This window comes from Notechis scutatus, chromosome 1 (assembly GCF_049901735.1).
Source record: "Notechis scutatus isolate UNSWTSFEM ecotype Mainland chromosome 1, rNotScu1.2, whole genome shotgun sequence".
Lineage (NCBI taxonomy): Eukaryota > Metazoa > Chordata > Lepidosauria > Squamata > Elapidae > Notechis > Notechis scutatus.
Genome location: NC_142009.1, coordinates 9841867 through 9862954, shown reverse-complemented (window position 1 = coordinate 9862954; position 21088 = coordinate 9841867). Strand labels below are relative to the sequence as shown.

At 41.5% G+C, this 21088-nt stretch overlaps 1 protein-coding gene across 1 annotated transcript in view; it reads right to left on the bottom strand.

Annotated features, from left to right (window-relative positions):
• The window catches only part of LHX1 (LIM homeobox 1), a 63047-nt gene that overhangs the window by 2569 nt on the left and 39390 nt on the right, over positions 1 to 21088 (bottom strand). The window contains exon 4 of the mRNA XM_087956570.1: positions 1022 to 1187. Coding sequence (XP_087812696.1) covers positions 1022 to 1187 — 166 coding nt within the window. The remainder of the gene's footprint in view (positions 1 to 1021; positions 1188 to 21088) is intronic.

Sequence of the window (21088 nt, the reverse complement as noted above, 5' to 3'; positions counted from 1 at the left end):
GACTCCAGGAATGGATTACAGTCGCAACCTGAGGTTCCACTATATACTATGCACATACTTTAAACTTAAATAGGATAAAATATATAAGAATAACAAAGGTGTTAAATCTTTTTTCTCCTACATTATTATTATTATTATTATCATTATATGTTCACGATATCTTTTTATTTATTATTTAAAAAATTATGAATGTATTATTAATTAAATAATAGTTATGAACTGAGAAGATTACTAGAAGAGTATTTCAAGTTATTTAGTGATTAAAATGTGATAGTAAATGGAAATGTGAGACGTATCAGTTAGTAATGACTATTAGGACGTATCAAATTCGATATCAAATGTGAAGATGAATGTTTATGTATACATTAGTGGTTTTGTATTTTTAAATTTGTATGTTTTTAATTCTTGTAAATAAAGTTTATTTTTTTTAAAAAAAACAACCTTAAATAAGATAATTCATTCTTCTTTCCAACTAACCGAAACCTCGTGGCAATAGCAATAGCACTTAGACTTATATATCACTTTACAGTACTTTACAGCCCTCTCCAAGCTGTTTACAGAGTCAGCCTATTGCCCCCAACATTCTGGTTCCTCATTTTACCCACCTCAGAAGGATGGAAGGCTGAGTTGACCTTGAGCCTGGTGAGATTCGACCTGCGGACAGCCGGCAGTCAGCAGAAGTAGCCTGCAGTACTACATTCTAACCACTGTGCCACCGTGGCTCATAAGTTATGAAAAATGGTCATAAGTTATTTTTTTCAGGGCTGTTGTAACTTTGAACGGTCATTAAATGAATTGTTGTAAGTTGAGGACTACCTGGACAGCATCACCCTGTTAACTAAAACCTGCTATCCATACATTTTGGTTTTCATGGGTCCCTGCTCTTCCCAGTGCAAACTGGGGGAATAGCAACAAAAGAGTAGAGAGCTGAAGGCCACAACCGTAAAATCCAATCTCTTGGCTCCCATCCCGTCTTGATGTCTATCCATTCCCTGTGGACCAATCCTGCACGCTTACTCACCTCCATAGAAAGAAAACGGCCCGTTGGGAATGAGCTCGCCTGGCTCCAAACGGTCCACCAACGGTCTCATGCGGCGGGGACTGCGGAAAAATGCGTGCCTGCGGGCCCCTAATGCGCTTAGCTGTTTCATGCGCCTTTCCTTAGAGCGCCGGTTCTGGAACCAAACCTGTCAGAGAAGAAGGAGAAAAGAAAACTGGGTTGAAAAGTCAGTCCATTTTTTCCCCCCTGGCAATTGGGAAACAGCCAGAGATCGTAATGAGCAAGGAACAATGCTAATTGCAGATAGAAACCAAGGAGCAAGCACATGATTGCAAGAATGAGAGGTTCGAAATTGTTATTTCTGTAAGGAGGTTTCTACAGCACTGCAGCTGCTAGAATTCTCTCCTTACAGCTTTTCGAGTTTTCTTCAGTAAAGAAGGATCAAAAGTTCTTAACAGATAACAGATAATCAGAGTTGGAAGGGATCTTGTAGGTCATCTAGTCCAACCCCCTGCCCAAGCGGGAGACCCTACACTATTTCTGACAAATGGCAGTCCAATCTTTTGGATTCTTGGAAAGATGCACGAAGAAAAGCAAGGACGGCGCTCGGAAGCAACTCATTTTAAAAGCAGTAAACAATACACCAATTGAGGAATCTTAATTACATTAATTTACTACTGGTAGCTTGATACCCGTGCTTCGCTACAAAACTATGTGGTTGGGCTTAGTTTTTGGGGAGGAAAATAAGGGGAACAAAATTCTGCCTCTGCCTACCAGCATCCATTGGTATACATCTGGCTAGCGTCCTGTCAGTGTGTGAGAGAGTTGAGGGCTGTTTGGAAACTGAAACAGTATTTTCTGTGTGAGCAAGAAGGAGACAGCAAGGAGCTTGGGCGTGGCTTAGCTCAACTGTTCTGTACTAAAGCTGCTTGGTGCTGTGAAACTAAAACTGAAACTCCTCTCCTCTGCTTTTGGAAGAGATTTCTTTTCAGGTGGGGAGGGGGAGTAGAACTCCTTAGCATCAGAGCATGTTAATTACTGTATAAGAAATACTAATGCTCTGATGGTCGTTTGGAAAAATCCTTTCTTAGTGAGCACCTAGAAGCCAAATTTCGTGCCAAATTTCAAGTTTGTAGGCTTTAAGGTTCTGGAGATTTTGTGATGATGCGTGAGTGCTTTTTCACTTTTATACATATAGATTATTATACAACTCTTCTTTTATTACTTTTATTGTTTTTATATGAGGTTTTATATTCTGTAAACCGCCTTGAGTTGTCATGGGCGAATAGGCGGCAATATAAATTCACTAAATAAATAAATAAGCCTCTCAGAACACTCCAGCCAATTCTGATAGGGCAATCCATCTGTACAGGTAGACCTATGACCACAACTGAGCCAAAAAAAAAGTTTTTGTTGATAAGTGAGGCATTTTTTACGTCATTTTTTTCTCATTTTACAACTTTCTTGCCATGGTTGTTAAGTGAATCACTGCAGTTCTTAAGTTAGCAACACGGTTGTTAAGTGAATCTGGCTTCCCCATTGAATTTGTTTGTCGCAGTGTCGAAAAAGGTGATCACATGACCCAGGAACACTGCAACTGTCATAAATACACGTCAGTTGTCAAGCGTCCGAATTTTGATCACGTGACCACGGGGATGCTACAATGATCATAAGAGTGAGAAACCGTCACACTTTTTTCAGTGCTGTTGTACTTTTGAATGGTCACTAAATGAATTAAGGACTATCTGTATATAAACAGAGCATAAATCCCACTCCATTCTAGCACTGATGATGTTACCTAGTTTGGTAATGAAATGACTTCAAGAAACAACCAAGCTCCTCAAGGAGCAACACACACACACACACACACACACACACACATCAATCCTGAACTACAAATAATCTCTTCAGTTGGTCTTTAAAACCGTTTGAAACGCTTAACAACCCATATTAAAGAAATGTTCGCTTTGGAGATATATTGGTCTTGGAAGTAAAATAGTTCATCTGCTGGAATTCTTAGAGCTCAAAAATTAGGAATATTTTTGTTCTAATAGACTGGTATGTCTCTAAGGATGGTGGGGTTTCAGTGGATTTTTTTTATTTGAATGGACTCCTGAATCTGTTATCAATCTGGGAAGCAATACACATGGGTTTCCATGATTAAGCCGATTTTCTGGGTTACACAAGATAAACTTGTGTAACAAGAAGATAAACCACACACAAACCTTTCAGGCTATCTAGGACTGGGTGCAAAACTAACCAGCTTTGTAGGGGTTGCTGCAGATATTCTACTCCAATCCAGTTTATGTACGTAAGTTGTTCTCCCTCCTGTAAGATCCCGCAAAAAGCTTCCACATTTCCTGACATTTTCTCATGGGGTACTCCGTCTGATCTACCTGGGAGAGCAGAGCACTTAAGAACGTAAGGCAACATCTTTTCCTTGAGTGCTGGACTGATCGATGTCTTTCTTTTGAGAGAATTCAGAATTCAAATGCAGAATTCAAATCGGGTTCCTTGCTAATTAAAAAACGGGAATAAAACGGGTCTCCCATTCATTCCCACTGAATTGCTCCCCAAAACAGGCTTCTGTTTTTCTACGAAGAGCAGGTGCAGGAATTGGCTATTGTCTACTTTAATGAAAAGAAGGTCTAGGGGTGACATGATATCAGTCTTCCAATATCTGAGGGGCTATATAGCAAAGAAGAGGGAGTCAACCTATTCCCCAAAGCACCTGAAGGCAGGACAAGGAGCAGTGGATGGAAAATAATCAAGGAGAGAAGCAACTTTAGAAATAAGGAAAAATATTCCTGGCAGTTAGAACAATTAATCAGTGGAATGGCTTGCCTCCAGAAGTTGTGAATGCTCCAACAGTGGAGGTTTTTAAGAAAATGTTGGATAACTATTTGTCTGGAATGGTATAGAAACTCCTACTTGAGCAGTGGGTTAGACTAGAAGACCTCCAAGGTCCTTTCCAGCTCTGTTATTCTGTATTTTCAGTCTAAATTATAATGCAGTTGTTGATCACATTATAGTTACATGTTCTGCAGATTTATAAGTACAGAAATTTTGAGAGAGAGAGAGAGAATGAGAGAGAGAGAAAAAAAACACCATGATTATAAAGAGAGGATTTGAATATAATCTACCTATATTGGTACTGCACACTTCTCCATATTTGCAATTCCACATCCCACAGCACCATAAATTTGTCACTTTGTAGAATGAGATGGGTGGCATATAAATGGAATCCATCAATCAATAAAATGAGAATAAATCTGCCAAAGTGCTAAATAGATTGTATGCTACATCTCCACCCCAAACTTACCCAGGTTTAACCCTGATCTGCCACCTCTACTTGTGTGCAAGCAAACTGCATACCACTTAATGGAAATAATCAGCGGGTTCCAGTAAAAAATGTCTTAAATTGTGGTCATGCAACTGCTGGGCAACGCAAATGTTTGCCGAATGGTCAAAATGTGGTCATGCGATAATGGGAAGGGAAGGGGGGGCAGGATGCCAGAACTTTGAATTTATTTTTATTTATTTATTTATTTGATTTGCCAATTGTTTACAAGATAATAAGTATAAGTGTATACATAGTTGTGAATACATGAAATGGGTACATATAAGAAAAATAAAAGAAATAAAAGAAACAATAGGACAGGGACGGTAGGCACGTTGGTGCGCTTATGCACGCCCCCTACAGACCTCTTAGGAAAGGGGTGAGGTCAATAGTAGACAGTCTAAGGTTAAAGTTTTTGGGGTTTGGGGAAGAAACCACAGAGTCAGGTAGCGTATTCCAGACATTGACCACTCTGTTGCTGAAGTCGTATTTCCTGCAATCAAGTTTGGTGCGGTTAATTTGGATTGTAAGTCATTTTTTCAGGGCCACGATCATAACTTTCAACAGCTGCGAAGCAACCAATTGTAAGACAAGGAGAATCCTGTAGAATCATCTTCTTTTCATGACCCCATAATCCCTTGCAGGGTGGAGTCTGGGCCACCGAATGGAGCTGGGTGTTTACTGGCTGGATACCCTTCCTGTCACCAATATAGAGTTATATTAAGGAAGGAAGGAAGGAAGGAAGGAAGGAAGGAAGGAAGGAAGAAAGGAAGAAAGAAAGAAAGAAAGAAAGAAAGAAAGAAAGAAAGAAAGAAAGAAAGAAAGAAAGAAAGAAAGAAAGAAAGAAAGAAAGAAAGAAAAAGCTCCCCAACCTCTTAGCTACCATACCTGAGTGATACTGTCCTACTGTCTGAGTTGAGGGATGATCCAGTGAGTGGGTGATTACTGACCCAAAGGGTAGAGATCCTTTGAGCCCAATGGTGGGATTCAAATGTTTTTACTACTGGTTCTGTGGGTATAGCTTGGTGGGCGTGGCAGGGGAAGGATACTATAAAATCTCCAGTCAGAGGTGGGATTTGCTGGTTCTCTGAACTCCTCAAAATTTCCACTACCCGTTCCCCAGAATTGGTCAGAACCTGCTGAATACCCACCTCTGTTTGAGCCCCATTTTGAGACCAGGGTCTCGGCTCCTGCAATTCACTTCTGGCTCCTTAGAGATCGCTGGAACAACCTAACCATTGCTGCATTGATGCAGCAGCCCATAAAGGGATCGCCCGTATCACCCCAAGGTTGGGAAGTGCTATAAATCAGGGGTATGAAACTGCCTTTTGCATCTGTTTCTAAAATTTCCCCAAGCAGGACAAAAAGAAGGGAAAGTGGAACATTGAGTTCGAAGGAGAAGAGGACAGAATGCATACATCAAGCTGAGGTTAACCTCCATTTTTCAAAAATTCTGCTCCCCGCTTTTCAGACAAGGGTGGAGAGCCTTGTGAAGAAGCAGACCTGGATCTCTGCAGAAGAAACTGCAGAGATTGAGGGCTCCATCACTGGAGGTTTTCAAAAATAGACTGGACAACCCTTTGACCGGGGTGGTATACGGATTTCCTGCCTAGAGCAGGGGGTTGGACTAGAAGACCTCTCCGGTCCCTTCTAGCTGTATGATTCTACGTTAAAAGACGTCATGATGTTTCCCCTTAACTTTCTTTTGGCCCAAATCCCCAGAGCCACAAATAGTTCACTTTGCAAATTTCAAGCAGTAGACAGACTTTCACCCCAACTCTTAAGTTAACTGTTTGCCAAACAGGCTTATCTGAGATGGTAAGGGACCTTCCTTCGTGAATAATACATTCATGCAACTTGAAACGTGGTGGCTGGTTTTGTGTGTGTGTGTGTGTGTGTGTGTGTGTGTGTGTGTGTTTGTGTAGACATAACCTTTTCCTGCAAACCAAAGTGACTTCTGTTAGCTAACAGTAAAATATGTTGGATGTGTAACCATAAAATGGGTTAATTCAATCATGACATCAAAAGGTTTGTGTGGACAGAGCAATTGGGTTAGATCTTGATTTCGTTTGGAAGGTGAGAAAATTATTTCAGTGGTGTGCCTTCCACACATTTCCCCCCTTCCTTTGCACCAAAGGGTCTTTGCATCACTAGATAATCCTAACATATGGGGTGAGGGGTGGGCTTCTTTCAATCAGACCTCCCACTACTTGAAGTTATAATGTGCTTTGTTTGGTTTAGGCTTTGCATATTTCACCGAATTTTCAGAACCACAGAATCAAGGAATTGCAAAACTGAAAGAGATTCTAAAGAGTCTACCATAGATAGGACGACCATCAATCTTCCTCAGAATATGACTGTCTAGCCTTTAAAAATAAAAAAAAAACTTCCAGAGAGGGAGAGCCTGCAGTCTCCATTTAGAACCATAGGCCTGGAAGGAACTTTGGAGGTCTATCAAATGAAGCTAGCAGAATTATTATCGGATGCCTTAAACCTACCCCTCTCTAGATGGCTTTCAGGCCTTTCATCATCTTAGCAACTAAGATGATTAAAGGCCTGGAGACTAAAACAGATGAAGAATGGTTGCAGGATTTGGATATGGCTAGCCTAGAGAAAAGGAGGACCAGGGGTGATATGATATCAGTATTCCAGTATCTGAGGAGCTGCCATAAAGAAGAGGAAGTCAACTTATTTTCCAAAGCACCAGAGGGCAGGACAAGAAACAATGGATGGAAACTAATCAAGGAGAGAAGCAACCTGGAATTAAGGAGAAATTCCTAACAGGGAGGACAATTAACCAGTGGAACAGCTGGCCACCAGAAGTGGTGGGTGCTTCATCACTGGAGGTTTTTAAGAAAAGAGTGAATAGTGTCACTTTCTGAAATGGCATAGGGTTTCCTGCTTGAGCAGAGGGCTGGACTAGATGACCTCCAAGGTCCCTTCCGGCTCTATTCGAAATTGAAATTCTGAATTGAATTGAAAGATAAGATCTATCACCTCGCTGGCATTGCCCCGCCTGCTGTTCTCAGAGAAGCATCAGTATACAGAGAGAGAGAGACTCAAACCATCAATATCTAGGCCAGCTTTGGTAACTCCAGACTTGTGGACTTCAACTCCCAGAATTCCTCAGCCAGGCTATCATTTATTAGGAAGCTAGGTTTCATGATAGCCATCCATTTACTCGGAGCCAAGCCGCACTAAAAGCCTCCAATACAGGAACACAATGTTGCCAGCCAATCAAGACAAAAAAAGCCACAAAACAGACAGAAGATATTAGAAACACCAATCAAGGAGAACACAGCAAACTCCAAGACCAATAAACACAGACCAAGACTCCCAACCAATCAGGATGAAGAAAAGAAAAAAACCATTCTGGCACAGCAGTAGGCTAGCACCAAATTTAAAACAGAAACGGCTGTGAAAGTCTGACTCACAGATGAACACAATACAGAAGCCTGATGATGGCAGATGAGATTCTGCTGAAACGTTGCTACAACTTTAAAAGCACAACTATAATGACGTGGGAAAATACCTGAACAAAGCTGAATGCCATATATATATTATATATATATATATATGTGTGTGTGTGTGTGTGTGTGGGTGTGTATGTATATGTATATGTGTGTGTGTGTATATATATATATATTTCATGATAGCACACAAGCTGCACTAAAGACATTAAAGTAACACAATGCTGCCAGCCAATCAAGATACAAAAAGAGCCAAAAACAGACAGAAGATATCAGAAACACCCATCAAGCAGAACACAGCAAACTCCGAGACCAATAAACACAGACCAAGACTCCCAACCAATCAGGATGAAGAAAAACCTTCTGGCACAGCAATAGGCTGCCCCAAATTTAAATCTGAAACCACTGTAAAGTCTGACCCACAGACGGACACAATACAGAAGCCTGATGATGGCAGATGAGATTCTGCTGAAACGTGTGAACTACAATGAAAATACCGAGCCAAGGAACACCATACATGTAAGACCGAAAACTTAAGAAAACATATATATATATATATATATATATATATATATATATATATATATATATATATATATATATATATATAACACACACACACACACACACACATATACATATAACAACACACATACGTGTGTAAGAGAGGAGGGGAGAGGGAGAGGGAGAGGGAGAGAGAGAGAGAGAGAAATGGGATAAAAATATAATCAGCATAATAAAAATAGTGATGATGGCTTCAAAAACAGTGCAAACCATTTCCAGCTTGCGTAGGCCTCTAGGCCATAACAATAATAATGAACAGCTTACATCTTACAACAAAACCATTAATATCGTGAAACAGCAACATCTGCCTATCACAGGTTTTATCCCAGCTGGATAAAACGCCAAGTCCAGTCTAAACATCTGGCCGACTTTGCAATGAAGTATAATATAAAGTCCCCCCCAAATAGAATGGCTGTGGCGAAAAAAGAAGCAAAGAGAATACCAACAGCGGTAGGCACCTTGGGCGCCATCCCAAAACATCTGGAACACCACCTGAGCACCACCGGCATTGATAAAACCTCCATCTGTCAATTGCAAATGGCAGCTTTACTCAGAACGGCTTACATCCTGCAGCGACACTGTTAGCACCACAACATTTCAACATCTGCCTATCCTAGGAACTTGGGAAGAACTCACTAGGTAGATAAAAATGCCAAATATAATCTGAGCATCTGGCTGACTGTGTCACCAACCATAATAAATAATATTTATTGATGTGGATAATTGACTAATTGGTTGGAGACTTGATTGATTACCTGTCATCAAGTCATTTTTGATTTGTTGCACATTACTTTTTAAGAATTGGTGTAGAGATTTTTCTGCATTTCTCTTTTAAACATTGCAATAGCATTTTTGTTTTTTTAAAAAAAAGTGTCCGTAGGAGCAGCAGAAACGGCTCCTTGTTTTGAGGGCAAAGATCTTACTGCTTTCTCTTGGGTTTTCTCCATAGGCAAGGGAGGAATTGGAGTTGATGTAGCTCCTTAACACAGCCAAATTGGATTAACAGACCAATCAGATTGGATTAACAGGCCTGAGTCCCCGAGGGGCTTCTAACATTCCCCACAGTCAGCTGGCAGCCAAATTCCTCTTTCCACTCTGATATAAAAAAAAAAATCAGCCAGTTTTGAATAATCACATTTGCCTGTCAATTTTCAGTTTTTGCCTTGATTCCAAATAATTCTTTCCCTCCCATAGCTTGCAATTCACCTGTGCTAAGCCAGCTTCATTGTTGTTGTGAAGGAAACTAGGAGATAACAAAGAAGATAACAATAACAGGTTGGAAGGGACCTCGGAGGTCTTCTAGTCCAGCCCCCTGTTCAAGTAGGAGTGGAGGAAGTTGTGTTTTGGATATGTTCACCGCTTTGAGTTACTGTTCTGACCCAAACCGTTTTCCAATAAAACAAACAATAACCAAAGGGAACAGAAACCTTTTAATGAGTCTTACAAACTCAGTTAATTAACTAATTAACTTTGATGAGCACAAACCTTGCCAAAACTGTGCTAGGCTGCCAAGAATCACAGATAAGAAATGTTTCACAACACAAGAGTCTTCAAATACCAACTAAGATACTGCAATGTCCACGAGCCTGGAGTTTCAAAACGTGTTTTGCTTCCTACAAAGAATGTCCGATTCACAGCTGTCTTTTATCTTCTTGAAGGAGGGGCCATTACCTTGCAGCCTTACTCCCGAGTCACCTGTGCTGCTGCAGCTGCTCTTTCCTCTGAGCAATCCTTCGTGCATGCGCACTTGGCACAGGCTCCTCGGGAACCTCCTCATCACTGCTGCCAGCTCCCGCACAATCTCTGAAGGCAGCAGTCCACTCCCTAATGGTCCTGGCCCCTCATCTGAGTCCTGGCTCTCCTTAGCTGTCTGCACCTGCTGCCAGCTAACCACAACAGTTACAGGTAGTCCTCAATTTACTCATTTAGTGACCATTCAAAGTTACAAATGAATTGAAAACATATCTTATGACTGTTTTTCATACTTATGACCATTGCAGCGTACTCGTGGTCACGTGATTCTTCTTTTTGCGGCCTTCTGACAAGCAAACTCATTTGGGGAAACCAGGTTCAGTTTCCAGCTGTATTCCTAACTTAACAACTGCAGCGATTCACTTAACAACTGTGTGCAAGAAAGGTCGTAAAATGGGATGAAAGTCACTTAACAGCTGTTTCACTTAGCCATAGAAATTTTGGTCTCAATTGTAATTGGAAGAATACCGGTGTTTTTAAAATTAAGGAAGGTGAGATACAAAGAAATAAACAAAAAAATAAAATACAATTTTGAAAGCTATAAAACAGGGGTGTCAAACTGGATTCCTTCGAGGGCTGGATCAGCATTGTAGTTCTCCACGAGCCAGCCGGGGGGTGAGGGGGGGAGATGGGATGGACTCCTCCTGCAGCACCCTGCAGGCCAAAACAGGGCGCGGGGGTCATATGAGGCCCCCGTTCCCCATTTTCGGCCTAGACGCTCTCCTGCATCACCCTACTGGTCAAAATGGAGCGCGGGGGCCCCTTGTGCCTCATTTTGGCCAGCAGAGTGCTGCAGGAGGCCATCAAGGCCAAAAATGGGGTGTGGAGTCTACATGTGGCCCCCTGTGTGCCATTTTGACTTGCAGAGGCACTGTGGGCTGGTCCTTTGCTATTTCCAGGCCGGCTCCGCGGGCAAGATTTAAGCACCCCACAGTCCAGATCCGACCCAAGGGCCTTGAGTTTGATACCTCTGCTATAGTATCTCTTCATCAAAGTTCCTACCAACCTGCCTTCCATCAAGGACCTGTATACTGCATGAGTCAAAAAGAGGGCTGTGGAAATATCTACAGACCCCTCACATCCCGGATATAAACTGTTTCAACTCCTACCCTCAAAACGATGCTATAGGGCACTGCACACCAGAACAACTAGACACAAGGACAGTCCCCCCCTCCAAACACCATCACTCTGCTAAAGAAATAATTCCCTCAACACTGTCTAACTATTTACAAAGTCTGCACTACTATTATTGTTAATCTTCCCATCACTCCTTATCACCCACCCCCTCTCACTTGTGACTGTATGACTGTAACTTTGTTGCTTGTATCCTTATGATTTATATTGACTGTTTCCTAGTGTGATTTGATTGCTTATTGTACCCTATGACAGTTATTAAGTGTTGTACCTTATGATTCTCGACTCTCGACGAATGTATCTTTTCTTTTATGTATACTGAGAGTATTTGCACCAAGACAACTTCCTTGTGTGTCCAATCACACTTGGCCAATAAAGAATTCCTATTCTATTCTATTCTATTCTATTCTATTCTATTCTATTCTATTCTATTCACCCCAAATTCTCTAGTCCAGATACACTAGATAAAGTGAAAGTCAATTAAAAGCAAAAATTAAAAAAGACGAATACAAAAAAAGTTCATGAGTGTGACATTCACTGTGCTGTCCCAGCCAGTCTATGGGAATTGGATAGTTACTTAGGAATTATGAGCTGTTTCCTTAAGGGAAGGCATCAAGGTAAATGTAGTTAAAGGGATCCTGGGAAATGTAGTTCATGTCACGTGGCCACATCTGTAATCCCGATTGGTCACTAATTTAACCCTCCATGGGTTGGGGGGAGTTTTCCTTACTTTTGCCTGAACTCCCTAACTCATGACAGCTGCTTTCTATCGCTACGAGATGGGTTAGGAGATAACCATCTTTTACTACAAGGCAGATATGTAAAGGATTGGTCATTAAAGAAGAACTTCATCACAAATGTGAATTATGAGGATACCTGATGAACCAATAAATATACTTCATTATGGACGTCTTGTTAAGTTTATCTATCTGCATCTGCACAGCATAAAAATCCACTACTGTGCAGAAGACAGAAAATTCACACAATAGTAGGGCTCCCAATTCCTTGACTGACAGAGGCAGCTTCTTTCAGCCTCTTCCAACAGGGCCATATTCAAGTACATCCATTTTATTTATTTTTAGGCCAAGCAAAGCTCTAATAAATCTGTTTGGGAGAGTCCAATTAAGACTGATAAGATCACCTTTCGTAGGTATATACTCAAGTCTTGCATTTTCCAATGATTCTAAGCAGACAATATTGTTTTATTTTCCAAACAGCCCTGCCTGCCTGAAGTACAGGTAGTCCTCGACTTACAACCACAATGGAGCCCAGAATTTATGTTGCTGAGAAATTTGTTAAGTGAGTTTTGCTCCATTTTGCGACTTTTCTTGCCACATTTGTTAAGCGAATCCCTGCAGTTCTTAAATTAGTAGCACGGCTGTTCGGTGAACCTGGTTTCCCCATTAACATTGCTTGCTAACTGCAGCAGTCATAAATGTGAGTCAGTTGTCAATTATCCGAAGGTAAGTAACGTGACCATAGGGATAGTGCAATGGTCATAAAAATGGCCATTAAGTCACTTTTTTTCAGTGCTGTTGTAATTTCGGTCACTAAACGAACTGTTGTAAGTCAAGGACTACCTGTAGTTAAAGTCACACACACGTCCTTGGGAGCATCCTCCCCTAGAGATGAGGTGAACTCTGTTGGCCTTTTCACGAGGCCTTGAAGACTTAGCTATGGCACCATGCATGGTGGCCAAACTCCACCACAGAGCTCCTGAAATGGATGCTGATTATTTGGTGGCTTTGGAGGTTTCATCTCAGCTGCTGCTTAAGTATTTATTACATTCTTATTTACGTTGGCTATGAACTGTTATAACCATTAATCAATGTTACAAATGTTATTAACCTTTTTAGCTTCCCAGAAGCCATGGTTTCGAGGCGGGCAGCTATATCAATTGAAAGTAAATAAAATAAATAGGAGCAGCCATTGAAAATCACTGCTTGTTCCTCCTACCCCTTTTTAGCCTTCCAGGGAACTAGTAGCTTCCCCAAATGTTGAGGGACAACACAGGAAAAGAGAGGGAGGAAAAAAAAAAATAACATAATGCAAGGTTGGGCAGTATTTTATGCTGGGTTTTTAAAAAACGGTTTCCTTCTCCTTCCCCTTCTCCTCTTCTTCCTTCTTTTTTCTTCTCCTTCCCCTTCTCCTCTTCTTCCTTTTTTCTTCTCCTTCCCCTTCTCCTCTTCTTCCTTCTTCTTTCTTCTCCTTCCCCTTCTCCTCTTCTTCCTCGCTTTAATATTTTTAGGGTGAACAGCAGTAAAGATTTGGAATGAACATTCCAAATACATTGAGGGAAAACTTTCTAATATATCTTATGTATAAAAATACATCCCTATATACCGTAAGCAACACAGGGTAATTTGGCTAGACTTTTGTAACAAAAGCTGGGAGAGAGAATGCAAAGTGGTTTGGGCTAAGCTACACATTGGATTCCTGTGGGTTTTGCATGCTCTTTTAGCCTAAAAGGACCATTTTGCTATTAATTTCAGTGAAATGGGAAAAATAAAAGAAATATATTGTCCATAACTGGGCTTTGGGAACATTTGCTCCCTCTAAGTCTCCTCACTTTCCTCTCTTTTTCTCTTCTCTCTCTCTCTCCCCCCCTCTCTTTCTCTTTCTCTCTTCTCTCTTTCTCTTCTCTCCCCCTCTCCTTTTTCTCTCCTCTCCCTCTTTCTCTCCTCCCTCTTTCTCTTTCCTCTCTTTTCTCTCTCTCTCTCCCCTCTCTCTCCCTCCTCTCTGTCTCTTTCTCTCCTCTCTCTTTTTGTCTTCTCTTTCTCTTCTCTCCCCTCTTCTCTCTCTCTTCTTTCTCTCTCTCTCTCTCTTTCTCTTTCTTCTTTCCTCTTCTCTCTCTCTCTCCTCTCTCTCTCTCTCTTTCTCTCTCCTCTCTCTCTCTCTCTTTCTCTTCTCTCTCCCCTCTCCTCTCTCTCTCTTTCTCTCCCTCTCTCTTTTCTCTTCTCTCTTTCTCTTCTTTCCCTCTCTCTCTCTCTTTCTCTTTCTCTCCTCTCTCTCTTTCTCTTTCCTCTCTCTCTCTCTCTCCCTCTCCTCTCTCTTCTTTCTCTCTCTCTCTCCTCTCTCTCTCTCTCTCGCTCCTTTCTCTCTCTTCTCTCTTTCTCTCTCTCTTCTCTCTTCCTTTCTTCTTTCTTTCTCTCTTTCTCTTTCTCTCTCTCTCTCTCTCTCTCCTCTCTCTCTCCTCTCTGTCTCTTTCTCTCCTCTCTCTCTTTGTCTTCTCTTTCTCTTCTCTCCCCCTCTTCTCTCTCTCTCCTTTCTCTTTCTCTCCTCTCTCTTTCTCTCCCCTCTCTTTCTTTCTTTCTCTCCTCTCTCTCTCTTTTTCTCCTCTCTTCTCTCTCTGTCTCTCTCTCTCTGTATATTTTCAGCTGCTCTGTTTTTCCTATTTTTTTCCTGATAAAACACCACCTGACAGCATACATAACAAGAGAGATAGCAAAAGAGAGCATGAGGACGGCTTAAAATCTGAATTGCCCCTGGTGTTCTGGGCGAGTGCCTGTGCCTTTAAGGATGGTGTGACACAAATCTTCTCCCCTTGTGTTGTATTGTGGTGACATTCAGGGCCTGTCTCATAAAGAGAAGGCAACCATAGAGAGGAACAAGAGTCACATTTCAAATTAAACCTAACCCCCCAAGGCTGAATTCCACACCCAGCAGCCTAACATATTCACACATAGTAATTATTGTGTTCACACAACAGCATCTTTCAGGTTGCCAGGCCAGCCAATCACAATAATTTTACTTTTAACAACTGATATTGAGATGCAATTAAGCTGGCTCCCAAGCTGGGGAGATCTGCTTCATTTCTAGATGTCAGCCGATGGAGTTTCTGTCAAATTCACAAGGGCAGAACGCAACCTTATTACTCCGGTCACTTGACAATCTTCTACAAAATTGGAAAATCTCCCCCCGTACATAACACACAGAAAGGTGCAAGGAAACTAGAGAAGAAGATGAGCAGCAGAAGATGAGCGAATGGACTCAGTTATGGTAACAATGAGGATGCCTTTGGAAGACCAAAAGAACCAGGTTAGCATCAGATCATCGTGGGGAAAAAATAATAATCTATCGACGGGTAATCAACTTATGACCACTGTTGAGGTATTCCCCGTTAGGAGAATCAGTGCACTCAGGGAAACGTAGTGAGAGTGATGTTGAATAACACATGACCAGCATACAGATACACTGAATAGTAACATGTAGGTTTTACTTCCAGTAAACGGGTGAACAAAGTCCAACAAACAGTCCAAATCATACACGGTTAAAGCAGTTAATATCAGTCCAGGGATAATCCAAAAACGAAGTCAAGTATCATAAACAGAGTTCAGTAAATGGAGTTTGCTAACAGTTGCAAGACTCACAGCAATCCAAGCAGAACAATGATCAGGCAAAACGGCAGAACAGGAAATGCAAGGAGAGAGAAACCAGGTTTCTGGCTCTATCTTATGGCTGTTGGAGGAACCTCAGCCAATCACAATTACAGCATTCTCTTAAAGATACAGTATTAAATGACTATCCTGGTTTACATATTGCCAACCCAACTGTTAGGTGACTATCATTCCTAACAACCACAACGGAGCCCAACATTTCTGTTGCTAAGTGAAACAGCTCTTAAGTGAATTTTGCCCCATTTTACAACTTATCTTGCCATAGTTGTTAACTTAATCACTGCAGTGCTTAAGTTAGTAACGTGGTAGTTAAGTGGCTTCCCCATTGATTGTACTTGTCAGAAGGTCACAAAAAGTGATCACATGATCCCGGGACACTGCAACCCTCATAGATACGAATGAACTTCCAAGCATCCAAATTTTGGTCACATGATCATAGGGAGGCTGCAGTGGTCGTAAGTGTGAAAAATGGTCGTAAGTCACTTAAGTCAAAGTTGTAACTTTGAATGGTCACTAAATGAACTGTTGTAAGTCGAGGTTTACTTGTACAGGTAGTCCTCAATTTATGACTATAATGGACCCATTACCGTGGTCATTAAACAGGTCATCCATATGACCGACTCGATTTTATGACCTTTTTTATTCTTCCGCTTTTATTGCTTTGGGGTTTTCAAGGTGTTTTAAAAATTCTTTTTAGAGTGGTTGTGAAGTCACTGCTGCAGTCATTAGGTCGTAAGTCACACTGGTCACAAAACAGGTCACTCACATGGCCAACCTAACTTTACAAACTTTAATGGTGGTTGTTCAGTGACCACTGCAGTCATTAAACAATTATTCACTATGGACCAAAAAACAGAAATACACACTGGTTTTGGCAAAAAAAAATGTGGTAATATGCAGTCACATGTGATGGCTGCCATACAGATGCTTCCCCAGTTATCTCCCCAGATGTCAGCTTGGAGGAAGATGAAGCAGTCCCGAGCACCTCTGGAGGAGAGTTGGTCAATGGGTTCAAGCGGCCGTCTGAGGGGGATGTGGCTGAAGCGCAGCTGGAACCGGACAGCCCTGAGGCTTCAGGTGGGGAAAGCATGTAGCTGCAGCCAGTCAGTGATGAGGAGGAGAAACTGCCTGCTTCAGCTGATCCAAGAACATGTAGGGCAGAGAAAAATCAGGAGCAGTGGACATCAGCCAACCTGAACGGTGGAGAATGGAAGGATTTCTATTCTTCCATCATGACCAGAGGATCGCAAGGAGTATAAATCCTTCCGTTTCTCTCCACCATTCAGTCAGAACTGAAGAAGCTTCTTGGATGAGAAGCAAAACGTCTTCAAGGAAAAACGAAGAAAGTCCAGTTGTCTTTTGAAAAAAAACACCTTTGGGTACTTCTACTATTGTACAAGCCATTTGAGAAAGACTCTTTATCAGGTTTACTAATGTCAACCATGAACACTCCAATCCGTATTAAGCAAACCCAATTAAAGAGAACAATCAGTCAGTGGAATGGGCTTACGTTGAGAAGTCATGGATGCGCCATCATTGGAGGCCTTCAAGAAGAGATAGGACAGTCATTTGTCTGAAATGATAGAGGCTCTCCTGCTTGAGCAAGAGGTTGGATTAGATGACCTCCAAGGTCCCTTCCAACTCTGTTATTCTATGTTCTAAGACCCATGGAATTTACAATACTCCTGGGGCAGAAGGTTTAAGCCTTCATCATAGATTGCCTAGGAATTTATACAGCTTCTCATAACCATCTTTAAAGAGGTGCAATTGGCTCAGTGGCTCAAAGATGCTAGAGATGGTCTCAGCTTCAGTAGTTCGAGTCCTGACAACGCATGGCCGAGTGAACTCCTGTCACTTGCCTCAGTTTTGTGCCCACCTAGCAGTTTGAAAGCATGTGGCATGCAAATAGATAAATAGGTATCGCTTTGCTAGGAATATAACAGCATTTCATATGATCACGTAAATCCAGCCACTACCAAACTTTCCCCAATGCAACACATGAGCACGAGGCGACACTGGTGTTGAGAGAAGGCCACGGCTGATGCCACAGGATGCCACTTGTCTTTTTGGTGCAGACCTAGTCCCCCCCTCCCTGTGGTACATGCTGAATAAGTCTGTGAGCACAAACTGAACCAGCCAGCACTCTTCAACAACCAAATATCTACAGAGAGATAAAAACATGATCATGTGAACTTAATACCACTTTATAATGCCTTGGTAAGGCCACACTTGGAATACTGCATCCAGTTTTGGTTGCTATGATAGTAAAAAAAGGTGTTGAGAGTCTAGAAAGAGTGCAGAGAAGAGCAATAAAGATGATTAGGGGACTGGAGGCTAAAACATATAAAGAATGGTTGCTGGAATTGAGTATGTCTGGTTCAGGAGGCTCCAAAGTTGGCAATTTTAAGACTTGTGGACTTCAACTCCCAGAATTGCCCAGCCAGCATAACTAGCTGAGGAATTCTGGGAGTTAAAGTCCATAAATCTTAAAGTTGCTAAGTTTGGAGACCTCTGGTCTAGTTTGATGAAAAGAAGGACTAGGGGGTGACATGATAGCAGTGTTCCAATATCTCAGGGGCTGCCACAAAGAAGAGGGAGTCAAGCTATTCTCCAAAGCACCTGAAGGCAGGACAAGAAGCAATGGGTGGAAACTAATCAAGGAGAGAAGCAACTTAGAACTAAGGAGAAATTTCCTGAAAGTGAGAACAATTAATCAGTAGAACAACTGGCCTCCAGAAGTTATGGCTGCTCCAACACTGGAAATTTTTAAGAAGAGATTGGACAGCCATTTGTCTGAAATGATATAGGGTCTCCTGCCTGAGCAGGGGGTTGGACTAGAAGACCTCCAAGGTCCCTTCCAACTCTATTCTATTCTATTCTATTCTATTCTATTCTATTCTATTCTATTCTATTCTATTTTCCATTTTGTTCCATTGACTTTGCTTGTCAGAAGGATGCAAAAGGCAATCACATGACCTGGGGACACTGGAATCGTCATAAGTATGAGTCAGTTGCCAAGCATCCAAATTTTACTCATGTGATCATGGGGCTCCTGCAACAGTCGTAAGTGTGAAAAATGGTCATAAGCCACTTTCAGGGCTGTTGTAACTTTGAACGGTCACTAAACGAACTGTTGTAAGTTGAGGACTACCTGTATAAACGGAGAGAAAACTCCACTCCTTACTAGCAATGATAATGTTACCCAGTTTGCGTAAGGAAACGTCTGCAAGGAAATAACCAGGCTCAGAGAGCACCAGGGACCCCTCATTTCAACCCTGAGCTACAAGTACTGTATTCTCCTTTATTGGTACTTTATGTCTGCCTATATTTAAAAAACACGAATTGAGCAGCTCACAACTGTATAAATGCATGCATCATGAAAAAAAGCAAAAAACAATAAAAGTAGCTCCCCTTCCAACAAAAAACCACCTCCTGTGATGCTAACACCACCATCTGCAGGCTGCAACCTCAATAGAGGAGGCCTAGCGGGCAATTAGTTAAAGGTGAGCCAGGCGTGGGCTGTAGCTGCCAAAAAAGCCAACACAATTCTAGGGATAGAAAGAGGGATAGAAAGAATCAAGATTAAAAAAAGTAAAAAAAAAATTAAACTTATTTTTGACCTATACCTTCCATATTTCTACTGTCTATCCATTGATACCAATTGTTCCAAGTTGCAAGTCGTGTTGTATATGTATGTATAGGATTGATGAGAACCTGTTGAAATGAATCAACGTTTGGAATGTATGAATATAGCCAAGATTTGTTTTTGTACTGTCAGAGAACGATGGTGTGAATTGTACCAACTCATTTTTCTTTTCATAGATACATTTGTATTTTAATATTTTAATTTCAATAAAAGCTTTTTAAAGTAAAAAAAAAAGAAAGAAAGAATCAAGTTCACGGGAAGTGTTAATACCACTTTATAATATCTTGGTAAGACCACATTTGGAATTCTGCATCCAGTTTTGGTTGCCACAATATAAAAAAAAATGTTGAGAGTCTAGTAAGAGTGCAGGAGAAGAGCAACGAAGATGATTAGGGGACTGGAGGCTAAAACGTATGAAGAACGGTTGCTCGAATTGGGTAGGAAAGGAAGGGTTAGGGATGACATGATAGCAGTTTTCCAACATCTCAGGGGCTGCCCCAAAGAAGAGGGGACCAAGCTATTCTCCAAAGCACCTGAAGGCAGGGCAAGAAGCAACGGGTGGAAACTAATCAAGGAGAGATCCAACCTAGAACTAAGGAGAACCATTAATCAGTGGAACAACTTGCCTCCAGAAGTTGTGGATGCTCCATCACTGGAGGTGTTTAGGAAGAGATTGAGCAAACATTTGTCTGAAATGATATAGGGATTTTTTCCTTGAGCAGGGGTTTGGACTAGACCTCCAAGGTCCATTTTCTATTATTCTACGGATCTTGGCTCTTTGTGGCATTCCAGAAGATGGAGGTTTAAGAGAGTCAGGTCTTCTGGTCACGAGGCTCCTAGATGGAAGGAGAAAGGAGAAGGGGGACGGGAGAGGATGGAGGTGGTTAAAGGATATCATCTATGCAAAGAACATGAACCTGGGCAAACTTAGGGAGACAGCCATGGTGGATTTCACCCAAGGCAATTATGACTACAGGTAGTCCTTGAGTTATGATCACAATGAATTCCTGAACTTCTGTTGCTAAGTGAGACATTTGTTAAGTGAGTTTTGCCCCATTTTAGGACTTTCTTTGCCTCAGTTGTTAAGTGAATCACGGCAGTTAATACGTTAGCAACCTGGTTGATTCTGGGTCACAGCAATGGTCATAACTATGAACCAGTTGACTAGCGTCTCAATGTTCATCGCATGACCACAGGGGTGCTGCAAAGGTCGTAACTGTGAAAAATGGTCATGTCACATTTTTGGTACTGTTGAAATTTTGAACGGTCACTAATCGAACGGTTGTAAGTCGAGGGCTACCAATATTCATACCATCCCTGTTTTCTTTTGGCAAAGTCAAAAGAAGATTTTATTTGCAGGTTTTAATGTTTTAGTATCTTCAGTTCCTTCTCTTCCTATTCTGCTATCTCCAGCTACTGCCACATCCACTATCCAAACTTTATTTTCTTTCCTACCAGCAATTGTGAAGTCTGGCATGTTTTGCGGCAAGGGCCGGTTTATTTGAATTCTAAAGTCCCAGAACACTTTCGCTGCTTTTTTCTCTATTACTTTCTCTATTTTATGGTCTCATCAGTTCTTGCTTGCAGGCAAATAGTATTTCTTGCAGACCTTCAGAGGTTCTGGCTGCTCCATCACTGGAGTTTTTTAAGGTAACAGATAATAGAAAATCAGAGTTGGAAGGGACCTTGTAGGTCATCTAGTCCAACCCCCTGCCCAAGCAGGAGACCCTATACCATTTCTGACAGATGGAAGTCCAATCTCTTCTTGAAGGTCTCAAGTGATGG